This window comes from Megalobrama amblycephala, linkage group LG10 (assembly GCF_018812025.1).
Source record: "Megalobrama amblycephala isolate DHTTF-2021 linkage group LG10, ASM1881202v1, whole genome shotgun sequence".
NCBI classification, from domain to species: domain Eukaryota; kingdom Metazoa; phylum Chordata; class Actinopteri; order Cypriniformes; family Xenocyprididae; genus Megalobrama; species Megalobrama amblycephala.
In genome coordinates, this window is record NC_063053.1 from 28,945,997 (window position 1) to 28,967,549 (window position 21,553).

General features: G+C 38.4%; 3 protein-coding genes across 6 annotated transcripts in view; 1 reads left to right on the top strand and 2 right to left on the bottom strand.

Moving 5' to 3' along the window:
- The window catches only part of cdkn3 (cyclin-dependent kinase inhibitor 3), a 5,777-nt gene extending 5,752 nt beyond the window's left edge, over positions 1-25 (bottom strand). Inside the window, exon 1 of one of the 2 annotated variants that reach the window (XM_048205678.1) lies at positions 1-25. This exon is cut by the window's left edge and continues 40 nt beyond it. The gene's annotated coding sequence lies outside the window, so the exon portion shown is untranslated. The other variant, XM_048205676.1, reaches the window with a different exon arrangement.
- A 104-nt stretch (positions 26-129) lies between these two features.
- On the top strand, positions 130-16,729 carry LOC125277304. Of its 3 annotated transcripts, none has more exons than XM_048205670.1 (16): positions 130-523; positions 798-879; positions 1,311-1,355; positions 3,640-3,804; positions 5,235-5,320; positions 5,713-5,849; positions 6,349-6,396; positions 6,478-6,577; positions 6,667-6,805; positions 8,270-8,353; positions 8,545-8,625; positions 11,338-11,483; positions 11,619-11,807; positions 12,694-13,342; positions 13,646-13,734; positions 16,355-16,729. In XM_048205670.1, exons 2-16 carry the CDS (start codon positions 874-876, stop codon positions 16,440-16,442), a joined length of 2,052 nt encoding a protein of 683 aa, XP_048061627.1. In that variant the 5' UTR covers positions 130-523; positions 798-873; the 3' UTR covers positions 16,443-16,729. The 3 variants fall into 3 exon arrangements, with proteins under 3 accessions (XP_048061627.1, XP_048061628.1, XP_048061629.1); XM_048205671.1 differs by having other exon boundaries at positions 8,273-8,353; XM_048205672.1 differs by having other exon boundaries at positions 798-863.
- sos2 (son of sevenless homolog 2 (Drosophila)) overlaps positions 16,720-21,553 on the bottom strand; it is a 15,679-nt gene continuing 10,845 nt past the window's right edge. The window contains exons 18-23 of the mRNA XM_048205665.1: positions 21,049-21,221; positions 20,841-20,957; positions 19,895-20,156; positions 19,762-19,803; positions 19,566-19,672; positions 16,720-18,635 (exon numbers count right to left, since the gene is read on the bottom strand). Coding sequence (XP_048061622.1) covers positions 18,087-18,635; positions 19,566-19,672; positions 19,762-19,803; positions 19,895-20,156; positions 20,841-20,957; positions 21,049-21,221 — 1,250 coding nt within the window. The 3' untranslated portion in view covers positions 16,720-18,086. The remainder of the gene's footprint in view (positions 18,636-19,565; positions 19,673-19,761; positions 19,804-19,894; positions 20,157-20,840; positions 20,958-21,048; positions 21,222-21,553) is intronic.

Consider the following 21,553-nt stretch of genomic DNA (forward strand, 5'->3'; position numbering starts at 1 on the left):
AAAACATACTAAAAGGATTCGTCCAATCACGCCTCTGTTTATATAAGACACGCCCTCTCCGCAGTTTCACTAAATCTGTAGATTAAATATTAATGAGTCGTATGCCAGTTTAGCTTTTCAGCCTTTTTGGAGTGAGTGAGCTATATAAATGTGCGTGTGTATTTATGCATACATACAAATAATATCTAGGTTACTGCGCAAAATATTCTCAGTATTCAAGTTAATAGAGTCCCTAATAATCTCAATACACTCTGGTATGTGTGTGTAAGTGAGATGGAGCCGAAAAATCAGTTCTTTTGCTGACTGTGCAAGAGCGCGTGAACGGTCCCGAGACACCGGACGGCGCGCGCGGCTCGTGTTCTGTCACTCCTCCCGCAGTCAGACGCAGTGCACGACACAGACCGGACACCGGGACACAAGAGCTCAGGGAGAGACACAGCCACAAAAACATGAGGTCGTCACTATGTCAGAGAAATGGAATAACATTTCAGCTGAAAAAGAAATCTTGAAGATTTGCTTTCTGGTGAGTGGGACATTTGCGGTCATCTTTATTATTATTATTTTTATTATTAATAGCGTTAGTTTGATTATAATGATTTGTGCTGAACTGCATTTTTATGAATTATTTTTTAATAATGTGTTGTGTCGTTCTCAGGCTGCTATATATATTACTTGATTATATACTTGATTTACATGTGTATTGTATTGTGACTGTAAATTGTTTATGAAAATACTTATGAAAAAAAAAAACAAGAAAAAAAAAAAATTTATAAATCTGTTCGCACTCTCTGCTGTAGGGTGGAGCTCTTTGGCAGGTATCTTTCCCCCCACCTGGGATTCGCTGACTGGGCGACGAGCTCTAGGTAAAAACACATGGAGGTGATGATATTTGCTAAACTCCAACCCTAAATCTAACACTCACACAAACCTTTCTGCATATTTAGGGTTTGTTTTAGACACTATTACGTTTTTCTCATGGTTACTGTTGGCTTGTTCTCACAATGTGGATGATTTCAGGTTCAACTATTCTTGTGGTGACTTGTTAAAGATATAATTGATAGATGGTCAGTGCTTACTATTCTTCTGGTGACTAAACTGTAAAAAAAAAAAAAAAAAAAAAAAAACATAAAATGGATAAGATAATCATGGCTACTAAGGAAGTATAAGGCATCAGAACCATATTGTTGTATTGCATCTTACTACACCAACATAAATCTCAGCGGTCACCTGCGAATTAAAGCCTCTCCACAGAGAATGTTTACAAACCTTTGAGACTGTGAGTTAAATGATGTTTGTGTATCCTCACACAGAAAATGAAATCCCATGAGGGAGACATGGAAAGAGAGATCTCTAAGGTAACAAACACACACATTGACTCTCTTCAGCATGTTTGAGAAATAACAAGAAACTTATGAGCATTAAATGCAATTTCTCACATCTTCATGGGCCTTTAAATATTTATATAAAGACATATTTAGGGTTGGTATGTGTAATTCAGGGTTCCAACAGTCACAGAAAATCAAGAAATATCAGATAATTTTATCTAATTGTGATTACTAGGCCTGCCCAGGTGAAAAAAAGTACATTTCTATAATGTACTTGAAGTGCTCTATTTTCATGCACTAATTTTGTACTTAATATACTAAAAATTCTTCTTAAGTACTTCTTCAGATCATCTTAAGAACATCTAAGTGTACTCAACTGTGCTATTTTGAGACACCGTGAAATCTGAACTAAAATGTGCTTTTAATATACTATCTCTGTATTTAAAAAATGTATTTAGATACTACTTACAGTACATTTGAACCCATAGTGTAGTATAAGTGGTAACTAAATAAATTTTTTAAATACAGAGATAGTATATTAAAAGCACATTTTAGTTCAGATTTCATGGTGTCTCAAAATAGCACAGTTGAGTACACTTAGATGTTCTTAAGATGATCTGAAGAAGTACTAAAGAAGAATTTTTAGTATATTAAGTACAAAATTAGTGCACAAAAATAGAGAACTTTAAAGGTGCTAAAGAGGATTTTTTCGTCGACTGAGAATCCAGAGACTGTTACTGAGTTTTTGAAATGAGCACATGCGTAAGAACAACCCCCCTCCTTCACAGCTCATTTCAAAGGAACGCCTCCCAAAACTCGTGCACGAGTATTGGAACACGAGTGTTTACCACCGGCATTCGCTGTGTCGTGTTAGTGGATTCATTATGTCGGACTCACCGCAGGTAACTCATAATCTGCAGTTGTTATTCCTGTCTCCTGACAAAAACATTGCATGCGGCGCCTGTGGAGTGAAATTTACTGGAGAGCGCATCCGCGCACGTCTCTCACAAGGAACGTCACGGCAGTGATTGACAAGCCAGAGGGCCAATCGTTTACGCGATGATCACGTTAACGATTGGCTGATGTTTTTAAGGCCCTACCTCGTGCACAGATGATGTATATTAATATTATTCCTTTCAGTGCACCTAATAAACAGTCTTTTATCAGTTAGTAAAGACAGTTTCAAGTAATATTGCAAAAATTTATAAAACAAAACATCCTATTTAGCACCTTTAAAGGGTTAGTTCACCCAAAAATATAAATAATGTCATTAATGACTCACCCTCATGTCGTTCCAAACCCGTAAGACCTCCGTTCATCTTCAGAACACAGTTTAAGATATTTTAGATTTAGTCCGAGAGCTTTCTGTCCCTCCATTGAAAATGTATGTACGGTATACTGTCCATGTCCAGAAAGGTAATAAAAACATCGTCAAAGTTGTCCATGTGACATCAGTGGGTTAGTTAGAAGTTTTTGAAGTATCAAAAATACATTTTGGTCCAAAAATAACAAAAACTACGACTTTATTCAGCATTGTATTCTCTTCCGGAATCCTTTCCATTGAATTGATTCCATTGAATCCTTTCATCTGTCGGCATTGGTAATGCACTTTTACGTCGTTGTTTTTGGCGATTAGGACATCAGCGACATGCACACTTACGCACCATTTAAAAAAATATAGCAATACCAAAATACAAACACTGTAGAAGAGCTTGAATACAGCGTGCGTCTCCCTCAGACTGTAAACGAAGCTCGGGCGCACCAAATAACATGTCAGCAGCGTCACTGTGGAGTCGTGAACCACACTCCGGAGCAGAAGGGGGCGGTAATGCACCAATAAGCTGGATGCCAACCGCCGTAAAACAGGAAAGAAGAAGAAGAAGAAGCGGAGTCGTGAACGCGGATTGACAACAGACCCGGAAGAGAAGATAATGCTGAATAAAGTCGTAGTTTTTGCTATTTTTGGACCAAAATGTATATTCGATGCTTCAAAAACTTCTAACTAACCCACTGATGTCACATGGACTACTTTGATGATGTTTTTATTACCTTTCTGGACATGGACAGTATACTGTACATACATTTTCAATTTTTGGGTGAACTAACCCTTTAAGTATATTATAGAAATGTACTTTTTTTTTCACCTGGGTGAAAAAATTATGGAAATGAATTCATAAAAATCACGGAAATATCTTGCAATGCTCAGTTCTAAAACGTTTAATTGTTACAAGTTGTTCTTTAAGAGTTCAATCTGCACATGATGATTAAATATCTTCATTGAGTATTCAGTCTCATCTGGATGTGTTGTGTTCAGGTTCAAGGCATGGTGTGTGAGTTGCGGGCAGGGTTTTCTCGTGCGCTGCTGGAGCTGAATCAGATTCAGCAGGGAGATACTGAGCTGCAGAGCCAGCTGGAGGACACGAGACATGGCTGCAACAAGCGCGCACTTCATCTAGAGAGTCTGGTGCTGTCCCTCAAGGTGAGGTCACACACACGTGTTTTAAATCTGTTTGTTTATTTAAAGGTGCCCTAGAATTAAAAATTGAATTTACCTTGGCATAGTTAAATAAGAAGAGTTCAGTACATGGAAATGACATACAGTGAGTCTCAAACACCATTGTTTCCTCCTTCTTATATAAATCTCATTGGTTTAAAAGACCTCCGAAGAACAGGCGAATCTCAACATAACACTGACTGTTACGTAACAGTCGGGATCATTAATATGTATGACCCCAATATTTGCATATGCCAGCCCACGATCGAGGCATTACACAAGGGCAGCCAGTATTAACGTCTGGATGTGCACAGCTGAATCATCAGACTAGGTAAGCAAGCAAGGACAATAGTGAAAAATGGCAGATGGAGCAATAATAACTGACATGATGCATGATATCATGATATTTTTAGTGATATTTGCAAACTGTCTTTCTAAATGTTTCGTTAGCATGTTGCTAATGTACTGTTAAATGTGGTTTTATTACTGTATTCACGGAGACAAGAGCTGTCGTTATTTTCATTTTTAAACACTTGCAGTCTGTATAATTCATAAACAACTTCATTCTTTATAAATCTCTCCAACAGTGTAGCATTAGCCGTTAGCCACATAGCATAGACTCAAACTCATTCAGAATCAAATGTAAACATCCAAATAAATACTTTACTCAATAATATGACAATAATACAACATTGGTAATTTACATCTGTAGTCCCTAATGCAAACAAATACATTACTAATGACAATATACAATTGAAGAGTTTATTTGCAAAAATGGATAACTCTGCTTTTATTAATTCTCATAAATCATGTTTTTTTTATTGTGCATTCCAAGTAATATAAATCAAACTGCAGTTGGGTTTTGATTAAGTAATAATAACTAAAAAAAAACAGGTAACTTACAAAATTAAATTTCATTGAAAGTATGGTTTTTTTATATATTAAAAGTTTGTTTTTAGCAAAAGCAGATAACATTTTCGCGTCTTTTTGAAGTGACTTGCAGCCATGTCACCTGACCTGAATACTGTGCGCTGATTCGCTAAAACAGACTTATCGGGTTGTGTTCACAAACAACAAGGGCACTTGTTGGTTTCTGCTGAAAAACGTGAACTCGCGATGCCTTGGCAGTGGACAATACTGGATTTTTTGACAAAACGTTTTTAGGGTTCAGAAAGTGCTCTATGTGGAGAATAACGCACAGCAGTCAGTTCATTTTTTTAAACGTTGTGTTTATCGGTTTTTGCAAATGAACTCTTTAATTTTATGCATTATAACAGTCTAAATATGCATTACATAAATGACAACAATTCAATTACAAGTACCACAAGCTCAAGGAAAGAAAGAAAAAGGAGAATAAACAGTTAAAAATATGATAAATAAAAATCTAAAGTCACTGTTTTCATGTGTCTCCTTAGGAGGAGCTGGAGGAGGTACGTTGTCAGTTTCGTCAGCTTTGTGACACACAAGACAGAAAACCACCAGAGAATCCAGGAAGAGAGAAGTACACACACACACACACAAACACACACACACACACACACACATACACACACACACACACACACACACACACACACACACACACACACACACACACACACACACACACACATCCTAACCATAAACCTACCCATCACAGAAAACTTTCTGCATTTTTACATTTTCAAAAAACATAATTCTGTATGATTTATAAGTTTGTTTCCTCACAGGGACTTAAAAAATGTCCCCACAAGGTCAAAATTTACTGGTATTACTATTCTTGTGGGGACATTTGGTCCCCATAACGTAGGGAATACCAGTACACACACACACACTGACATGCACAAATTTACCCATCGAATGTACGACTGAAACTGTGTTAAAGTGTGCCGATGTGTGTACATATGAACGCAGTAATGGAGTGGATGACAGTAACGGACAGAGTGATGGTGCTGCAGAGACTCCTCCCCTTTCATATGTGGGCGGAGCATTTCTCATACACTGTTACCTTCAAGGCTTACAGGTGTGGCAATGGGCCAGACAGAATACAGGTGAGCTTTCATTTTTTGAGTAAAAATTAAACTGAAGTTGCAATAATCTTTTCTTTCCTATTGTGACGTATATCCGAGTGAAACGGCTTCTTGAACAAGATAAAATGTAGGGCGGGACTTGATTTTGTCCATCAGGAATTAATTAGATGGCTGTGGTTTGCTGTTGCTGTGATCTCATGTGATTGTCGCAACAGTAATCATGTCATCAGAAAAGAGAAGAGGCGTCATTGCAAGAGGGAGGGGAAGTTATTTTGATTAAAGATTACCAGGGCACATGAATTAATTACTAGTATGAGAAAAATAATGTGAGCGAAAAATCATTTATAATAAAACTGCTTTATTCCAGAAAAAATCAGAATGGTCCATTTTGATTTCATAGTGACTTTACAATATATTGCTCATATACAAAATAAACTGTTAAGTATTAAATAATATGTGGTGGGAGTTAAATGAGGAGAAGTAAATGATATTAAGAAAACCTTTAACTTTTCTGTTTCAGGTGTAGATGCTCTTTCCTGCCACGTAACACACAGCTGCTTACGGCGAGGTAAATCATCTCCTCTCCAAGCATTTTAACTGCTCAGTATTCACATGTGGATCCTCATGTCCCTCTGTCTCTTTCTGTCAGGCAGGAGGAGGGGTGTGGTGGAGATGCTGTTGCAGTCTGAACGCGATTATGTGTCTACTTTGAATCAGCTCTATGAGAAATATAAATCTGCAGAGCAAAAGTAGAGAACTACAATCATTATCACTATTTCATGTGACCTCTGTCTGTACCTCACGCTATAACAAGCATGTTTGTGTGTTTCTGAGACAGTGTGGCGTTTGTAAAGCATATTGATCAGATGCTACAGCGTCACCTGCTGTTCCGCAACACCCTAGAAGAACGTCTGACCACGGATGAGAGAAGCTGTGCAGCTGGAGATGCTTTTCTCAACCTCACTGGACAGAACAACGTAATGCCATATTACTACTAAAATAATAATCTGTTGTCCTTCATTGAATGTATGAAGTGACAGCAAAGATTTTTACATTGTTACAAAATATCTATTTCATATTAAAGTTGCCCTAGATTCAAAAATTGAATTTATCTTGGCATAGTTAAATAACAAGAGTTCAGTACATGGAAATGACATACAGTGAGTCTCAAACTCCATTGTTTCCTCCTTCTTATATAAATCTCATTTGTTTAAACGACCTCCGAAGAACAGGCGAATCTCAACATAACACCGACTGTTAACTAACAGTCGGGGTGTAAGCCCCAATATTTGCATATGCCAGCCCATGTTCCCAACATTATGAAAGGCATTACACAAGGGCATCCAGTTAAAGTCTGGAGCTGCACACAGCCGAATCATCAGACTAGGTAAGCAAGCAAGAACAACAGCGAAAAATGGCAGATGGAGCAATAATAACTGACATGATCCATGATAGCATGATATTTTTAGTGATATTTATAAATTGTCTATCTAAATGTTTCGTTAGCATGTTGCTAATGTACTGTTAAATGAGGTTAAAGTTACCATCGTTTCTTACTGTATTCACGGAGACAAGAGCCGTCGCTATTTTCATTAAACACTTGCAGTCTGTATAATTCATAAACACAACTTCATTCTTTATAAATCTCTCCAACAGAGTAGCATTAGCCGTTAGCCACGGAGGACAGCCTCAAATTCACTCAGAATAAAACTTTAACATCCAAATAAATACTTTACTCACATAATTCGAAGCATGCATACAGCATGCATGACGAACATCTTGTAAAGATCCATTTGAGGGTTATATTAGCTGTGTGAACTTTGTAAATGCGCTGTAATATAGTCGAGAGCTCGTGTGGCAGGGAGCACGCAATTTAAGGGGGCAGCGCCGAGTGTAAATCAGTGCATTGTTAATGATGCCCCAAAATAGGCAGTTAAAAAAATTAATTAAAAAAAATCTATGGGGTATTTTGAGCTGAAACTTCACAGACACATTCAGGAGACACCTTAGACTTATATTACATCTTGTGAAAAAGCATTCTTGGGCACCTTTAATTCTGTGCTTTTGAACTATATATTTATCAAAGTATCCTGAAAAAAATAATGTTTTCAAAAAAATATTAACTGTTTTCAACACTGATAATAAGAAATGTTTCTCGCAACAAATTAACAATTAGAATGATTTTTGAAGGATCATGTGACACTGAAGACTGGAGTAATGATGCTGAAAATTCAGCTTTGCCATCAGAAATAAAAGCATTTTAAAATATATTACAGTAGAAAACAATTATTTTAAATTATAATAATATTTCACAATATTACACAATAAATGTAGCAATGGTGCGCTTAAGAGACTTTTTAAAAAACATAAAAAATTACAGACCTCAAACTTTTAAAAATAAATGTAATAAATGCATTCATTCATTACTTGTCTTTCTGCAGAAGTGTTTCTCTGATGCATATCTTGGATATGTGTCCAGTCTGGGAACTGTCCTGAGAACAGAGTTCAATCCACAAAGCACACAGGCAAGATCTTCCTGTTTCACATTATGAAACGTTTTGAAAACAATATTTATAGTTTTGAATGCAAGTGACATTCAAATGAGTCTAGACTAGAGCAACCAGGCCCAGTTATATCTAAGTGTGTGTACAAGCCTATTGATTTTTACTTTTATGTAATATTGGTTTCAGGTAATTATTTGTTGTTTTTCTGCTAGGAGGAGAAAGAGAGCTGCAGATTGCTTTCACTGCTGTTCGCTCCTGTTTCCCGCATCCACGCATACCTGAACATTATACAGGTTAGTCACACGCTTTTGGTAAAAATAAATTAAATGAATTGTTAGCTGTAATACAAAAAAAAAAAAAATGTTATTTTCATATGTTAAATTGTGTAAATCCTTTTTGAGGTGAGATTATTTTAGATGAGTGAACTTCTGCGTTACCAATTGTTTTGTTTTTTTTTCCAGCAGAATTTTTTTTTATAAGGAGATAACTCTGGGTCTAGAAAAACATAACGATTGGATCATGTGTGCCTTGAAAGCCATCATACAAAAACTGACATCAATGAAACATCTTATAAAAGTTTAAATGTTTGGTTATAACAGTTTGGCTGTTTTTAATATCATATCTCATATACACTACCATTCAAAAGTTTGTGGGCAGTAAGATATTTTATATGTTTTTGGAAAAATTCTCTGATCAAAAATACAGTACAATTGTGAAATATTATTATACACACACACACATTATATATATATATATATATATATATATATATATATATATATATATGTGTGTGTGTGTGTGTGTGTGTGTGTGTGTGTCACGGTACGTGGCTAATAACTAAGAGCATGATGAAGGAGATTCTCAAAATAGTCCTTTATTGAAGATTCCACCAAGGAAACACACAAGAGATCACTTAAAGAATAGCACACACAAACACTGACGAGACAGGACAATGAACTGACGAAACCAGGGAATACTTATACTAGGACTAAATGGGGGAATTAATGAGTTAATTAACAAAGGCCAGGTGAATGAGATGAAACAGAGACACAAGGGAAATCTGGGTCAACCGAGGATGAGCAAACAGAAGGTGGACGCAATGAAAACAAAGACAAAACAGTACAAAACCCTGAATATATATATATATATACAGCTCTGGAAAAAATTAAGAGACCACTCCAAATTCAGAAATCAATGTTAAGTGGTCTCTTAATTTTTTCCAGAGCTGTATATATATATATATATATATATATATATATATATATATATACAATGTAATTTATTCCTGTGATGGCAAAGCTGAGTTTTCAGCATCGTTACTCCAGTCTTCAGGGTCACATGATCCTTCAGAAATCATTAGAATATGGGGCCAGTTGTTCAAAAGTAATCTGATCGGATTCCGGCTTTCGGATTGGATCAAATCTTGAAAATGGGTTGTTCAAAAGGAAAAAAGGATTCTGAAATCAGATTAGATCACAAAATCCAATCCTAGTTTTAATCTGGATCAAACCTTCAGTTTGTGTTGTTCAAAACTTGTCAGTAGGATTTGGATAACTTTGATCCAAAAAAACAGGATTATCCTGATCCCAACAGGGGGTAGGATTTCAAGGTGGATTCCAGGAGGAAAATGTAGTAAAACTTTAAAACTGGTAAAAAAAATACAACATTTATATCATGTAATATACATACACATTTTTTATTTTGCTCTTGATTAGTTTAACTGTTAAATAAATTAGAAGTAGACATTAGCCTACATATTTAGCCTTTCGGTAACCTACTGTAAAGTAAAAAAGATTTTGGTGCCATAAAACAATCCCCAAACAGCTGTAAATATCCAACAAAAATATTATATTTAATTCAAAACCCATATTCTCTCTATCATCATGTCCCTTTAGGGGCTCCGTAGAGCAACGGTAATCCAGATTTGGTAATCTGGAAAGTGTGTATCTGGATCATGGTGATCCAATCCAATTTTTCTTTGAAAAACCAGCACAAAAGTAAGGATTACCTGATCCTGGATAGCAAAACATGGGATTTCCAAATCCAGATCATTCTGATCCAGATTAAATTTTTTGAACAACTGGCCCATGATGACTTGCTGCTCAAGAAACATTTCCGATTATTATCAATGTTGAAAACAATTGTGCTGCTTAATTTTTTATGTAGCTGCATATTTTAATAATTTATTCAAAGTACTACATACATACTTGATGAGCTTCCATTGTAAGTACATCACTGCAAACATGTTTGTGTTAGCTTTTTATGAACTGAGAGGTGAGTTAAAATCATTTTCTGTGGTAATTGACATGATAGCATGACATAAGCTGCATCTCATTTCGAAGGCTGCGTACGTCATCGAGGTGGTCTCATTTGGTCAACGTGTCTATGGCTCATTCGAAATGAGCCATAGACACGTGCTGAATTTGAAAACCGCATACTAGTATACTACCCGTACTACCTTTATCATATCTTTCTATAGCAGAAATAGCAAGAGTAGTATGCTAATATGTGGTTCCGAATTCAGCAACAGTCAACAGAGTTCATATTCATATTATTCAGAATATTCTATTAACCATCTTTAGTTTCAGTCAGTACTGAAATGTGCAGCCTTATTCAATTAAACACCTAATGTTGTACTGAATTTAAGAATGTATAGTCAAGATATTTGTGAACTTCCAAATGTAGAAATAGAGAAAATGTTGTGATGCTAGACGTGACGCTGGGGTTGTAACCCGTCAGTTGGCACTGAATGCTACAGCACAGTTGAGCAGGTCCAGATGGCATTACTGCATTGCTGAACTCGTGCCACCCTAGGTCTGCTTTGCTCACTACTGCGCTACTGTCTGAGAAAGTTCAAGTATATCATTGCAGAGCATTTCACTACTGTACATACATTGCACATTTTCTTCCTAAAATGCAGTCTGCTATTTTCTAAGGGATTTTCATTTCCAGTGTTGCTACAAAAGTCACTGCGTCTTCTCCGCTGCACTTCCTATTCCCACCAGGCTCTGTTACGCAGCTCAGGCGCTGGGCACGCAGACTGGTGTTCACTACAGGAGAGCGAGCGGGTGCTGTGGGATCTCTGCACAAGCTGTCACATGACCTTGGAGAAGGCGGGGCCATGCGAAGAGTGGGTGGTGCCTAAACAAGGGTCAGTCTTTTTTGATTATTTTGTCTGTCACTTATGCCTTTAGTTAATGTGAATTTTATGAAGTGCTCTTCTGTCTAACTGGATAAAACTGGCTTTTGTGGCAGGTGGTTGATGCTAATTTGAGTGTGTCTGCAGTTTGAGAAGCAGGTGCTGTGCCGAGAGCCCCGACTGTGGTCCTTCCGCCTTTACTAAGTACTGTGCCAACACCAATGTGGATTCAGCCAGCGTCACAGCGGGCGCAGGCATAGACAGCACTGGACACCAGAGGAAATGCTGTCGCGTTGGCATCTCACGGACACTACCTCGGCCCAGTGGCATCTTAAGGTACTCCAGCTTGTCATCAGAAATCAGAGCAAAATAAAAGTCACTACATCAAATATTTCTAGGGCTACATCAGTCACAATTTCTGACCGGATCAAAATAAATAAATACATTTGCGTACAGCCTAATAAATCTGTTAAAAATCTGACTGATAACTTAAAGCAATTTCTATCCGATTTCAAGAGATGATGCAGATTCATTTGAATCTGGCTACTTACGTAACTGGATACAGATAAACCTTTATTGAATCTCTTCGAATAATAAAATACTAAATAATTACTTACAAATAATAAATACCAAATATTTAAAAGCAAAATATAACAAATTAAATTAAACTTAAGGGAGGTTAATCAATGTGAATATGAAATGTATTGAATTGGATCAAACTTTGAAGCCTGTAAGTACAGATTATATTTTAAACATTTCTATTGGCTGTAGTGCAATGATAAAAATAAATGCCAATTATTTAACTTTCAAACAACCTTTTATCTTCATAATATCACATAAAGTTGTGTTGAAACAGAAATAGCGACAGATTAACGAAAAAGAAAAAAAAATAAGGTGAGATGTGGTCCAGTTATGACATTTTGATTAAAAATTATGAGGTCATTAAAAAATGTATATATATATAAAATGAAACATACATGGATATATCGTTCACAATAACATTAATAACATGAATTTAGAAAATGAATAGTGTGAATTTTCATTTTATGATGACTTCAAAAATCCCTCATATAAACAATTTAGTTAGATTAAATGTAATAAGGATTGTAATTTGAATTTTTGCTTACCTATACTAAACAATAAAAGCGCATTCTGGGAAAATGTGAATGTAAATTATCATTATAAAAAAATGCATAATAAAACAGCAAATGTCTCCACTCAGAAATGGCCGTGAGCATATGTGTGCGCTGCCCCCTGGTGGCTGGACTACAGAGTACATGTGGAATGGCAGCGCAGGGCAGAGCCCCACGGGTCCCATCTGCGTACCCTTCCCTCGTCATCCTAGAGAGGTCGGCCGGTTTCTGAACCCTGGGCCACCTGTTGGTGTAGGGGAAAACCTCACCACTGCCGCCAAGAGTCAGAGCTCCTCTGCTGGTCTGGCTGTACGTGTTTGTGGGTCTCCCGGGCTCGATGGACGCGTTTACACATCTGACCTGTGCCCTCCGCCCCCTCGTCTCGACGACGGGGACACAGACTGTGACGTGGCCGACGCATCCATGTTTGACTTCTCCTCTGTGACGACCTGTAGCCCAGATGAAACTTTAAATCGGCTCAGAGGAGTGGAGGCTCGTGATGATGAGGACGATGATGAAGAGGACAGCGAGGTTCCAGTTCTCCTCAAACCTTCATACACTCACAACACTTCAGCCGTTCAGGCGGGGGGGAGCTTATGCATGCCGTGGCAGATCCCCAGACGGGCTCCTATTCCTGCCGAGGTTCGCATTGGGATGCAAGGAAAAACACGTGCCCCAAAACCACACAGAATCCCCACCAGTGCCTTTCGGCCGATTTGGGACCCAATTTACTCACAGGTTTGAGGCATCACACGGAAATTAGCACAAGCCTACTGCATCCTACCATTTTTAATCACTATTTTTTTCCTCTTATGTCCACTTATAATGTCAGTCAAGCTGTTTTGCACCAAAACATTGTAATTCAGTTTCAGATGAACATTTTACACAGTTTTTTTAGTTACAGTATGTCATTTTTTTAAGAAGAGCAACTGCTTTTTTATGACATGACCACTTGAAATACAGTTAAAATCAAGCAAGTCTGAAATGTTGAAGCAAATAATACCAAAAGACTAACAAAAACACTCACCTTTTCTCTTTCAGGGTGATGTGACGCCTGCAAAAGAGAACTCTGTGTCTTTCAGCTCAACCAATCAGATCATTAATCAGCAGCAAGAGACTGACCAATCACGGTAAGAGGCGTATGGCTGTGTTTGGAATAACATGCTACCTTGATGACCTGCCAAAATGTGCAGTATAAGACAGAACAAGACAATAACCTCAGTTATAAAAACAGTAATGCGTTTGTAATTTTTTTTATTGATGCATTTATGTATTTTTTATAAATCGATGCCTCGCAAATCGAGAAATGATTCTGGATCGATTCTGAGTTTTCCCGAATGCATCGCGATTCTCTCTTGAATCGATTCGGAGTTCAGTTTTTAACAGCAGATGGCGCTCTAAGCTAGTTTTTAACTCCACACTCAAATGCTCATGAAGAAGAGTGCTCATGTGTTCGGCTGAGTCTGAGAATGTATTTGCACCTTTATGAGGTAAGATTAATGTAAACAGCCCACTGCAAACACCTTTGTAATTGGCTTCAACCTTTTCGAAATTTTCTGCATGATTATTTTATAGAAGGTTCAAGTGGTGTGTGTAAGGAATTGGAAGGAAGCAGAGTACATGCAGTGCCATCTGCTGTTGAAAACTAAGCTCAGAATCGATTCGAAAGAGAATTGCGATGCATTCGGAAAATCGATCCATAATCATTTCTCGATTCGCAATGCATCAATTTATTATCCCAGCCCTAATAAAAATGTCTTGCAAACAGTCAGATTATCATTCATTCCTATCATTCAATTTGAACTAAAGACCATTTAATTTTGGATGCAGGTCCCATCCATGTATGTAAAATATTAGTCAACATGAAATCAAAATGTAATATTATTTTTTATGGAATATTACAATGTTTATTATATAAGGGATAACGTACAAGGTGAAGTGTCTGAGTTTATTTTGGCTGGATGTACATTATCCCTTACTTAACCATGCACACCATTTTATTATTATTATTTTTAAAATATGCCCTTTAATCTTTAATCAAATCAAAGAATCTTTAATCAAAAACATTAACGTCCCCTCCCTTCCTCCCCGCAATGACATCACTTCTCTGCTGACGTGTGCCCCACCACAGGGCGGGGCAGGAATCCGTCCCTTCCAGCAACCTGTCACTCACATGATATTGCAGCAATTAGCAAACCACAATGATCCAATCAATTCCCAGAAGACAAAATCAAGTCCTGCCCTTGTGTCTCATTTGAGAAGCTGTTTCACATGTATACACATCAAAATAAGAGTGGCTGCTCACTGCAGTCATGGGTGGAGCATAAAGTCCAGCTTCCCCTCTCTAGATGTAATTTGGGCATAATGGGTGGAGCTAGAAAGTCCAACCACACCCTAACCCTACCCATAACACTCTCCCTTCACCCATTAGATCCACAGAGGTGGAGCTGGACTAGGTCAAGCTTAACCCATGACATCCAGAGATGTCATTTGGCACTGCAGAGAGCACCACTTGCAAAATAAGGAAGAAAAGATGACCACAACTTCCGTTGTGAAATCCTTCAACAAAACCAACAAAAGCATTTTTTATAAAATGGTGAAAATACATTTCAAACAACTTGCTAAGATCACACAGCTCCCTACTGTATATCATCACGGTAGATTTTAATGCAATCGCTGTTTTAAGTTTGGAGTGTTTTCTTTGCTTCATTTTAGCATCATATACAACAGCACTCACCTCTGAGGTCACTGTCTGCAGAGCCACCAAACTATATATTTACCTACAACAGAATATTGTGAAATAGTGATTTAAAATAAAAACAGCAGGCTATTCCAAACATACCCAATGAAGATTTATCTGAAGGCTCAGTACTGTATGTCAATACAGTTTTGTGCATAGTGATCCCTGTGTTAAACTATGATGCCATTTAAAGGGTTATGAAAATTCTGTCATTAATCACTCACCCTCGTGTCGTTCTACAACCGTAAGACCTTATTCGTTCATCTTCAGAACACAAATTAAGATATTTTTGATAAAATCAAAAATGGCTCAGTGAGGCCTCTATTGCCAGCAAGATAATCAACACTTTCAGATGCCCAGAAAGCTACTAAAGACATTTAGAACAGTTCATGTGACTACAGTGGTTCAACCTTAATGTTATGAAGTGATGAGAATACTTTTTGTACGCCAAAAAAAAGAAAATAACGACTTTTCAACAATATCTAGTGATGGGCGATTTCAAAACACTGCTTCATGAAACTTTATGAATCTTCACAAATCTTTTGTTTCGAATCAGTGATTCGAAGCGCGTATCAAACTGCCAAAGTCACGTGAACCACTGATTAGAAACAAAAGATTCGTAAAGCTTCAAATCTTCATGAAGCAGTGTTTTGAAATTGCCCATCACTAGATATTGTTGAATAAAGTTGTTTTGTTTTTTGGCACACAAAAAGTATTCTCGTCACTTCATAACATTAAGGTTGAACCAATGTAGTCACATGAACTGTTTTAAATGTTTTTAGTAGCTTTCTGGACATCTGAAAGTGTTAATTATCTTGCTGGCAATGGAGGCCTGACTGAGCCATCGGATTTTATCAAAAATATCTTCATTTGTGTTCCGAAGATGAACGAAGGTCTTACGGGTGTGGAACGACATGAGGGTGAGTAATTAATGACAGAATTTTCATTTTTGGGTGAACTAACCCTTTAAGTGCACTACAAAGTAGTGATGTGTGTATTTGTCGTTTTAGATCTGCATATAGAGGTACTGGAGTCCAGCGGGCTGAAGCAGTGTGGCATGACAGTGAGGACAGTGAAGGACCCTGCAGTACAGTCTGACACACTCTCATCCCAGGAAACAATTAATATTCATGAGTCTGCACTGGTGCAACCAATCACACACCAAGAACTTCTCTAATTCAACTAATGAAATAACTGCAATCTTTTTTCTTTTTTATAAATGGCGACGGTTCCTCTCACTGTGAACTGACATGCAGCACCAGCACACTCAGGACAGCTAAATTTAACACGTTTTCCAGCATGATTGATTTGATTTGTCAGCGACACTTTAAATGTAACAGAATGCACATAAAGCCAGAGGAATAAAAACATTCCGTAGAAAATAAGACTGCGTGTTTATTAATGAGTCTCATGGAGAACATGGTACAAAAGCAGTTACAGGCCTTGAATGCGCACAGACACACACGCACGCACACAAACAGTAAGTTTTTGGGAATTACTAACACTTCTAACCAAATGACAAATCAGCTGGGAAAGGCCAGTATGAGTGTCTACACATACAGGATGTGACATCACTACAAAACACTGCAGTCCCCTTATGGCTGATCGCTGTGGTCGATTTGATAGGAATTGCTCTTGTGACGAAGCCCTTCCTGTGTGGACCTGGTTTGGTTGATGAGAGGACCTGAATGAGAGCAGGAGGCGTGATTTACAATAGAACATTCGGACCGCAGCGCTGTGTCCCTAAGTACATGAGTTTGGGACACAGCCCGACGGTTGTCCCGACCAGCCCAGAAGAGGAGGGGGGGCGGGGGAGTGTCAGCAGGACAGGGTCATAAGGTCACAGGATTGTGAGTTTGAGTCCTCTGCTTCTCTGTAACAGTACTGCCCTAAAGTGCAAAAAAGGCTCACCGCACACTATTAAGACACACAAACTTGACACTGGTCCACACCAAACACTCTACAACAGTGTGTGAATCCGGTGGGTCTCAGACTGAGATTGTCAGTAGATACATCAGCAACTGGGGCGCCGAGGTGAGAAGTGAGGGCAGATATGTTACTCTGTACAGAATACTTGGTGCACACACACAAACGGAGGCGCTGTCTAGACATTTGTTCTAAGCATGGTCAAGGCGAATGCTTTCAGACACTTAAATTTTGTTCAGTACTGATATTGAAGGCACATTAAGAGTCTGGAGCGAAAATCACGAGTCGTAAGTATCGGTGGTGGGGCGTGGCTTGTGATGAATCGACGAATGGATGAGAACGCCTTTGAGGGGAGGGGTTAAGACATCATATTGGCTTTAAATAGTGTGAGGAAAAAACCCTCACCAAAATGTCAAGAGTTCACCTGAAGGGTACAATCTCTGGTCAAGGTCACGGCTGTGAGTTAAAGGCAACTGAAGAGAGGCGTGCTGAGGGTGTTCGGGTTGAACCCTGGTTGACCTTTGTCGTGCAACCAAATAAACATCCACAGCAGAGTCCGATGGTGGTGAAAGGCCTCAGAGCAGCATTTTCATTAGAGAATGTGCTGTTGATGAGCACATGACCTTGCGTAGATCTGCATGCTGAACGTGACAGAAGTGAAAAAATGAGTGACGATCACATTCCTCAAGAGCAATGACCATCTTCAGGTTTCGACTAGCATCAGATTGTCTGGTTCCAGGTTAAACATTGTTAAAACACACACACACACACACACACACACTCACACTCGCATCTCTATTTTAGGGTGGGATGCTCTTATTCGTTGCTGTCCCTGTTGTCGACTAGCGAGAGAGTGTGTAGTGATGGCTGTGAGAGAGTGTGTGTTGATTGAGAGAGTTCTCTCTTGTAAGTCTTGGGCGGCAGTTTTGGCAGCGCGGGGGTGGAGTTGTGGCGAGGTGGTATGGGAGGGGCTGGAGTGGGTGGGGGCAGGTGGACCAGAATGGGCTGACTGAAGCTGGGCGTGCAGGGGCGGCGAGGCACGCGTGGAGAAGGTGTGCCAGGGGGCGGAGCGCGGGGAGAGGGCGTGCCGGGCGGGGTGTTGGGAGTGCTAGGCGAGTTGGTGAAGTCCCAGTGGAAACGGTTCCCTGGGGATGGCTGCACGTTCACCGGGTAGTTGATGAAGATCTCGGGTGGTCGTTGAGGAATCGGTGGAGGCGTGTCTGGAAGGGGATCACGGGGCGGAGGGGGCGGGGGGCTCGGCAACGGCCCCTCTGTTGGCCCGTTGATCACCGGAACACGTGGCTGCAGGCGAGGAGGTGGAGGCAGTCGTGGTGGAATGGCGGGAGGACTTTCAGACCTGAAACTCTGCACAGAATAGATTGCACTCGTGTGAATGTGACGGCACATCATGATGAATTCAGCCTGTGAAACTGATTATTAATATATCTTAAAGGGTTAGTTCATCCAAAAATTAAATTACTCTCCCTCATGTTGTTCCACACCCGTAAGACCTTTGTTCATCTTTGCACAAATTAATACGTTTTTGATCCGAGAGGTTTCTGATCCCCCATAGAAAGCAATGCAAGTACCACAAACAAGGTCCAGAAAGATAGTAAAGACATAAGACGATAGAATAGTCCATGTGACTGCAGTGGTTCAACTTTAATGTTATGAAGCGATAAGAAAATTTTTTGTGCGCAAAAACAAAATTAAAGTTGAACCACTGCAGTCACGTGGACTATTTTAACAATGTCTTTAGTTCCTCTCTGGACCTCGAAAGTGGTGGTTAAATTGCTGTCTATGGATGAGTCATATACCTCTCGGATTTCATCAAAAATATCTTAATTTGTGTTCTGAAGATGAACAAAGGTCTTGCTGTTTTGGAACGACATGAGGGTGAGTAATTAATGACAGATGATTTTGATTTTCATTTTTGGGTGAACTAACCCTTAAAAGCATGAAAATGACTAAAGGAAACATCTATTACTGAAAAAATGTAATATGATTAACATTCTTTTGGTTTCTATGCCCATTATTTTTTTTAAATTACAAATGCAATGACAATACAGAACACAAAAAATGAAAGTATCAGTATCATACTCATTCTGGAAAAAAGCGGTATCGGAAAATCCACATAAGGGAATGATTAAAAAACAAAAACTGAGTGTTAGGTTATATTTTGCAGTGAAATAACTAGTTAAAACTTGTAGTTTGTAACTATGTCTCTTTATTTTTAAAATCATGAGTAGCATGTATAGTTCCAAAGTAGCTTCCTCAAAGCAATATGTAAGTTACCTTGGACTCTGAAGAGGTATCTTTCCTGCGGGGAGGTAATGGAGGGGGTTTAAGTAGCTCATCACCCATCAACTGGTGTAAACTACCACATGACACAGACTGGAACTCTGACAAAAAGAGAAAATACACAGTCTTACGGTCTGCCACGTAATAAACATAAGCAGGAGAGCTCTGCTTGAGGAAAATCGTAACTTACTGGACTGGGGCAGCAAAACTGGAGCAAATATGGTGTTGTTGCCTGCAGAAAAACACACAAAAATGGCATTTAAGTCACATATAACTTTGTTTCTAGCCGATTCTTTTTCTGAGCTGCCAATCCCCTCTCTCACCGTAGGAGCTGCTCAGGTCATGCTCCATGAACACAGAGTTGAAGTCAGAGCTGGCAGACTGTGGAGGGGTGGGTGTGTTCGGAGAGGTGGGGAGAGAAGGAGGAGTTTCAGGTTCCGTTTCTGCGATACTTCTGAAGGTGATTTTGTGAGCTGGTTCTCGTTCTAATGGCACTGGGTGACCTTTCAGCGTTCCTCCTCCTCCTGACGCCTGCCGCACCGGCCGAACGCCGGGAGACTTCAGAGAATACGTAGTCTTTCTGGGCTATATGACACAACACATTCAGTTGCAAAACATACTGTGTAAACTTAAATACCTCACTTTACCCACAGTGAAAAGGAAACAACTAGTACTCTCCTTTTCTCACAACTCTATGTTCATTTAAGATTCTATTTAACTAATTTAAGACTACTCTTATGAGGATACTCTACAAAACGGGTATTTTGGCATAATTCTATGTGTTACTGTTCGTTCAAGCGCGAAAGATATTTCGATACTTTTTCACATCTTTCTGTGTACACAACACTCACAGATGGCACGTTCTTGTTCATCTTGTGGCGCTTGAATGGTTTAAAAGCATTTGCATGAATAAGAGTGTGATCATATAATGTAACGCTGGAAAAAAGCGGAAAAACGGATGCTGCGTTAATTGCATTAAATATTTTTAACATGTTAAACTGAAAAAAATAATTGCATGTGCTAATTTTGACAGCAATAGAAACAACACATTCTGACTCCATTATATTCATGTAAAGTGTAATTTTAATCCCTTAAAAAAAAAAAAAAAAAAAAAAAAAAAAAAAAAAAAACTTAACACAGCCAAATGTATAAATGTGAATGTATAAAAAAGGGGGATTTTTTTAATTTGATTATTAAAATAGATAAATTTAGACACCATCCTGACTCATCTCTAAACTATGACATACAGTGTTTTTAACAAAAACTCACAAATCTGGGTGGCTGTTTGCAGTTCCGTGGTTCGATCTCTAGAGACTTGTTGAACAGGTAGTCAGAAAACTCTTTCTCGCTCATGTTTTCCATTGGATTTAGATTCTCAAAAAACCTCTGCAAGACAAAAACACAATCTCAACTATTAAACTCATGAGAATGAGAGAGGGGAATAAGAAAACAGTGTGAGTAATTGATGAACATAAACCTTTATGTCGTGTTCTACTTTGAGGCAGTAGGGTTGGTTCTGGTACTGCTGGATTTCGCCAGTGATTTCTGCTACTTTGCGTCTTTTGCTAAAGTTGATCAGTTCTTTTCCGTCACGCTTTAGGAAATCTGGATTCCCCTCTTCGGTCTTCAAAATGTTAGTTAGGTAGATACCTGAATACACAGAACAGACAGGAAACACCACATGTGTGAACACACTTGTACACTACTATTTAAAAGTTTGGGGTCAGTAAGATTTTTGTTTTTAAAGAAATTAATACTTTTATTCAAGGACAAATTAAATTGATCAAAAGTGACAGTGAAGACATTTATAATTATAATGTTACAAAAGTTTTTTTTTTTATATTTCAAATAACTTTCTATTTATCCAAGAATCAGTTCCCACAAAAATATTAAGCAGCACAATCCTTTTTTTTTTTGAAGTCTAGAGTAATGACTGCTAAAAATTCAGCTTTGCCATCATAGGAATACATTATATTTTAAAA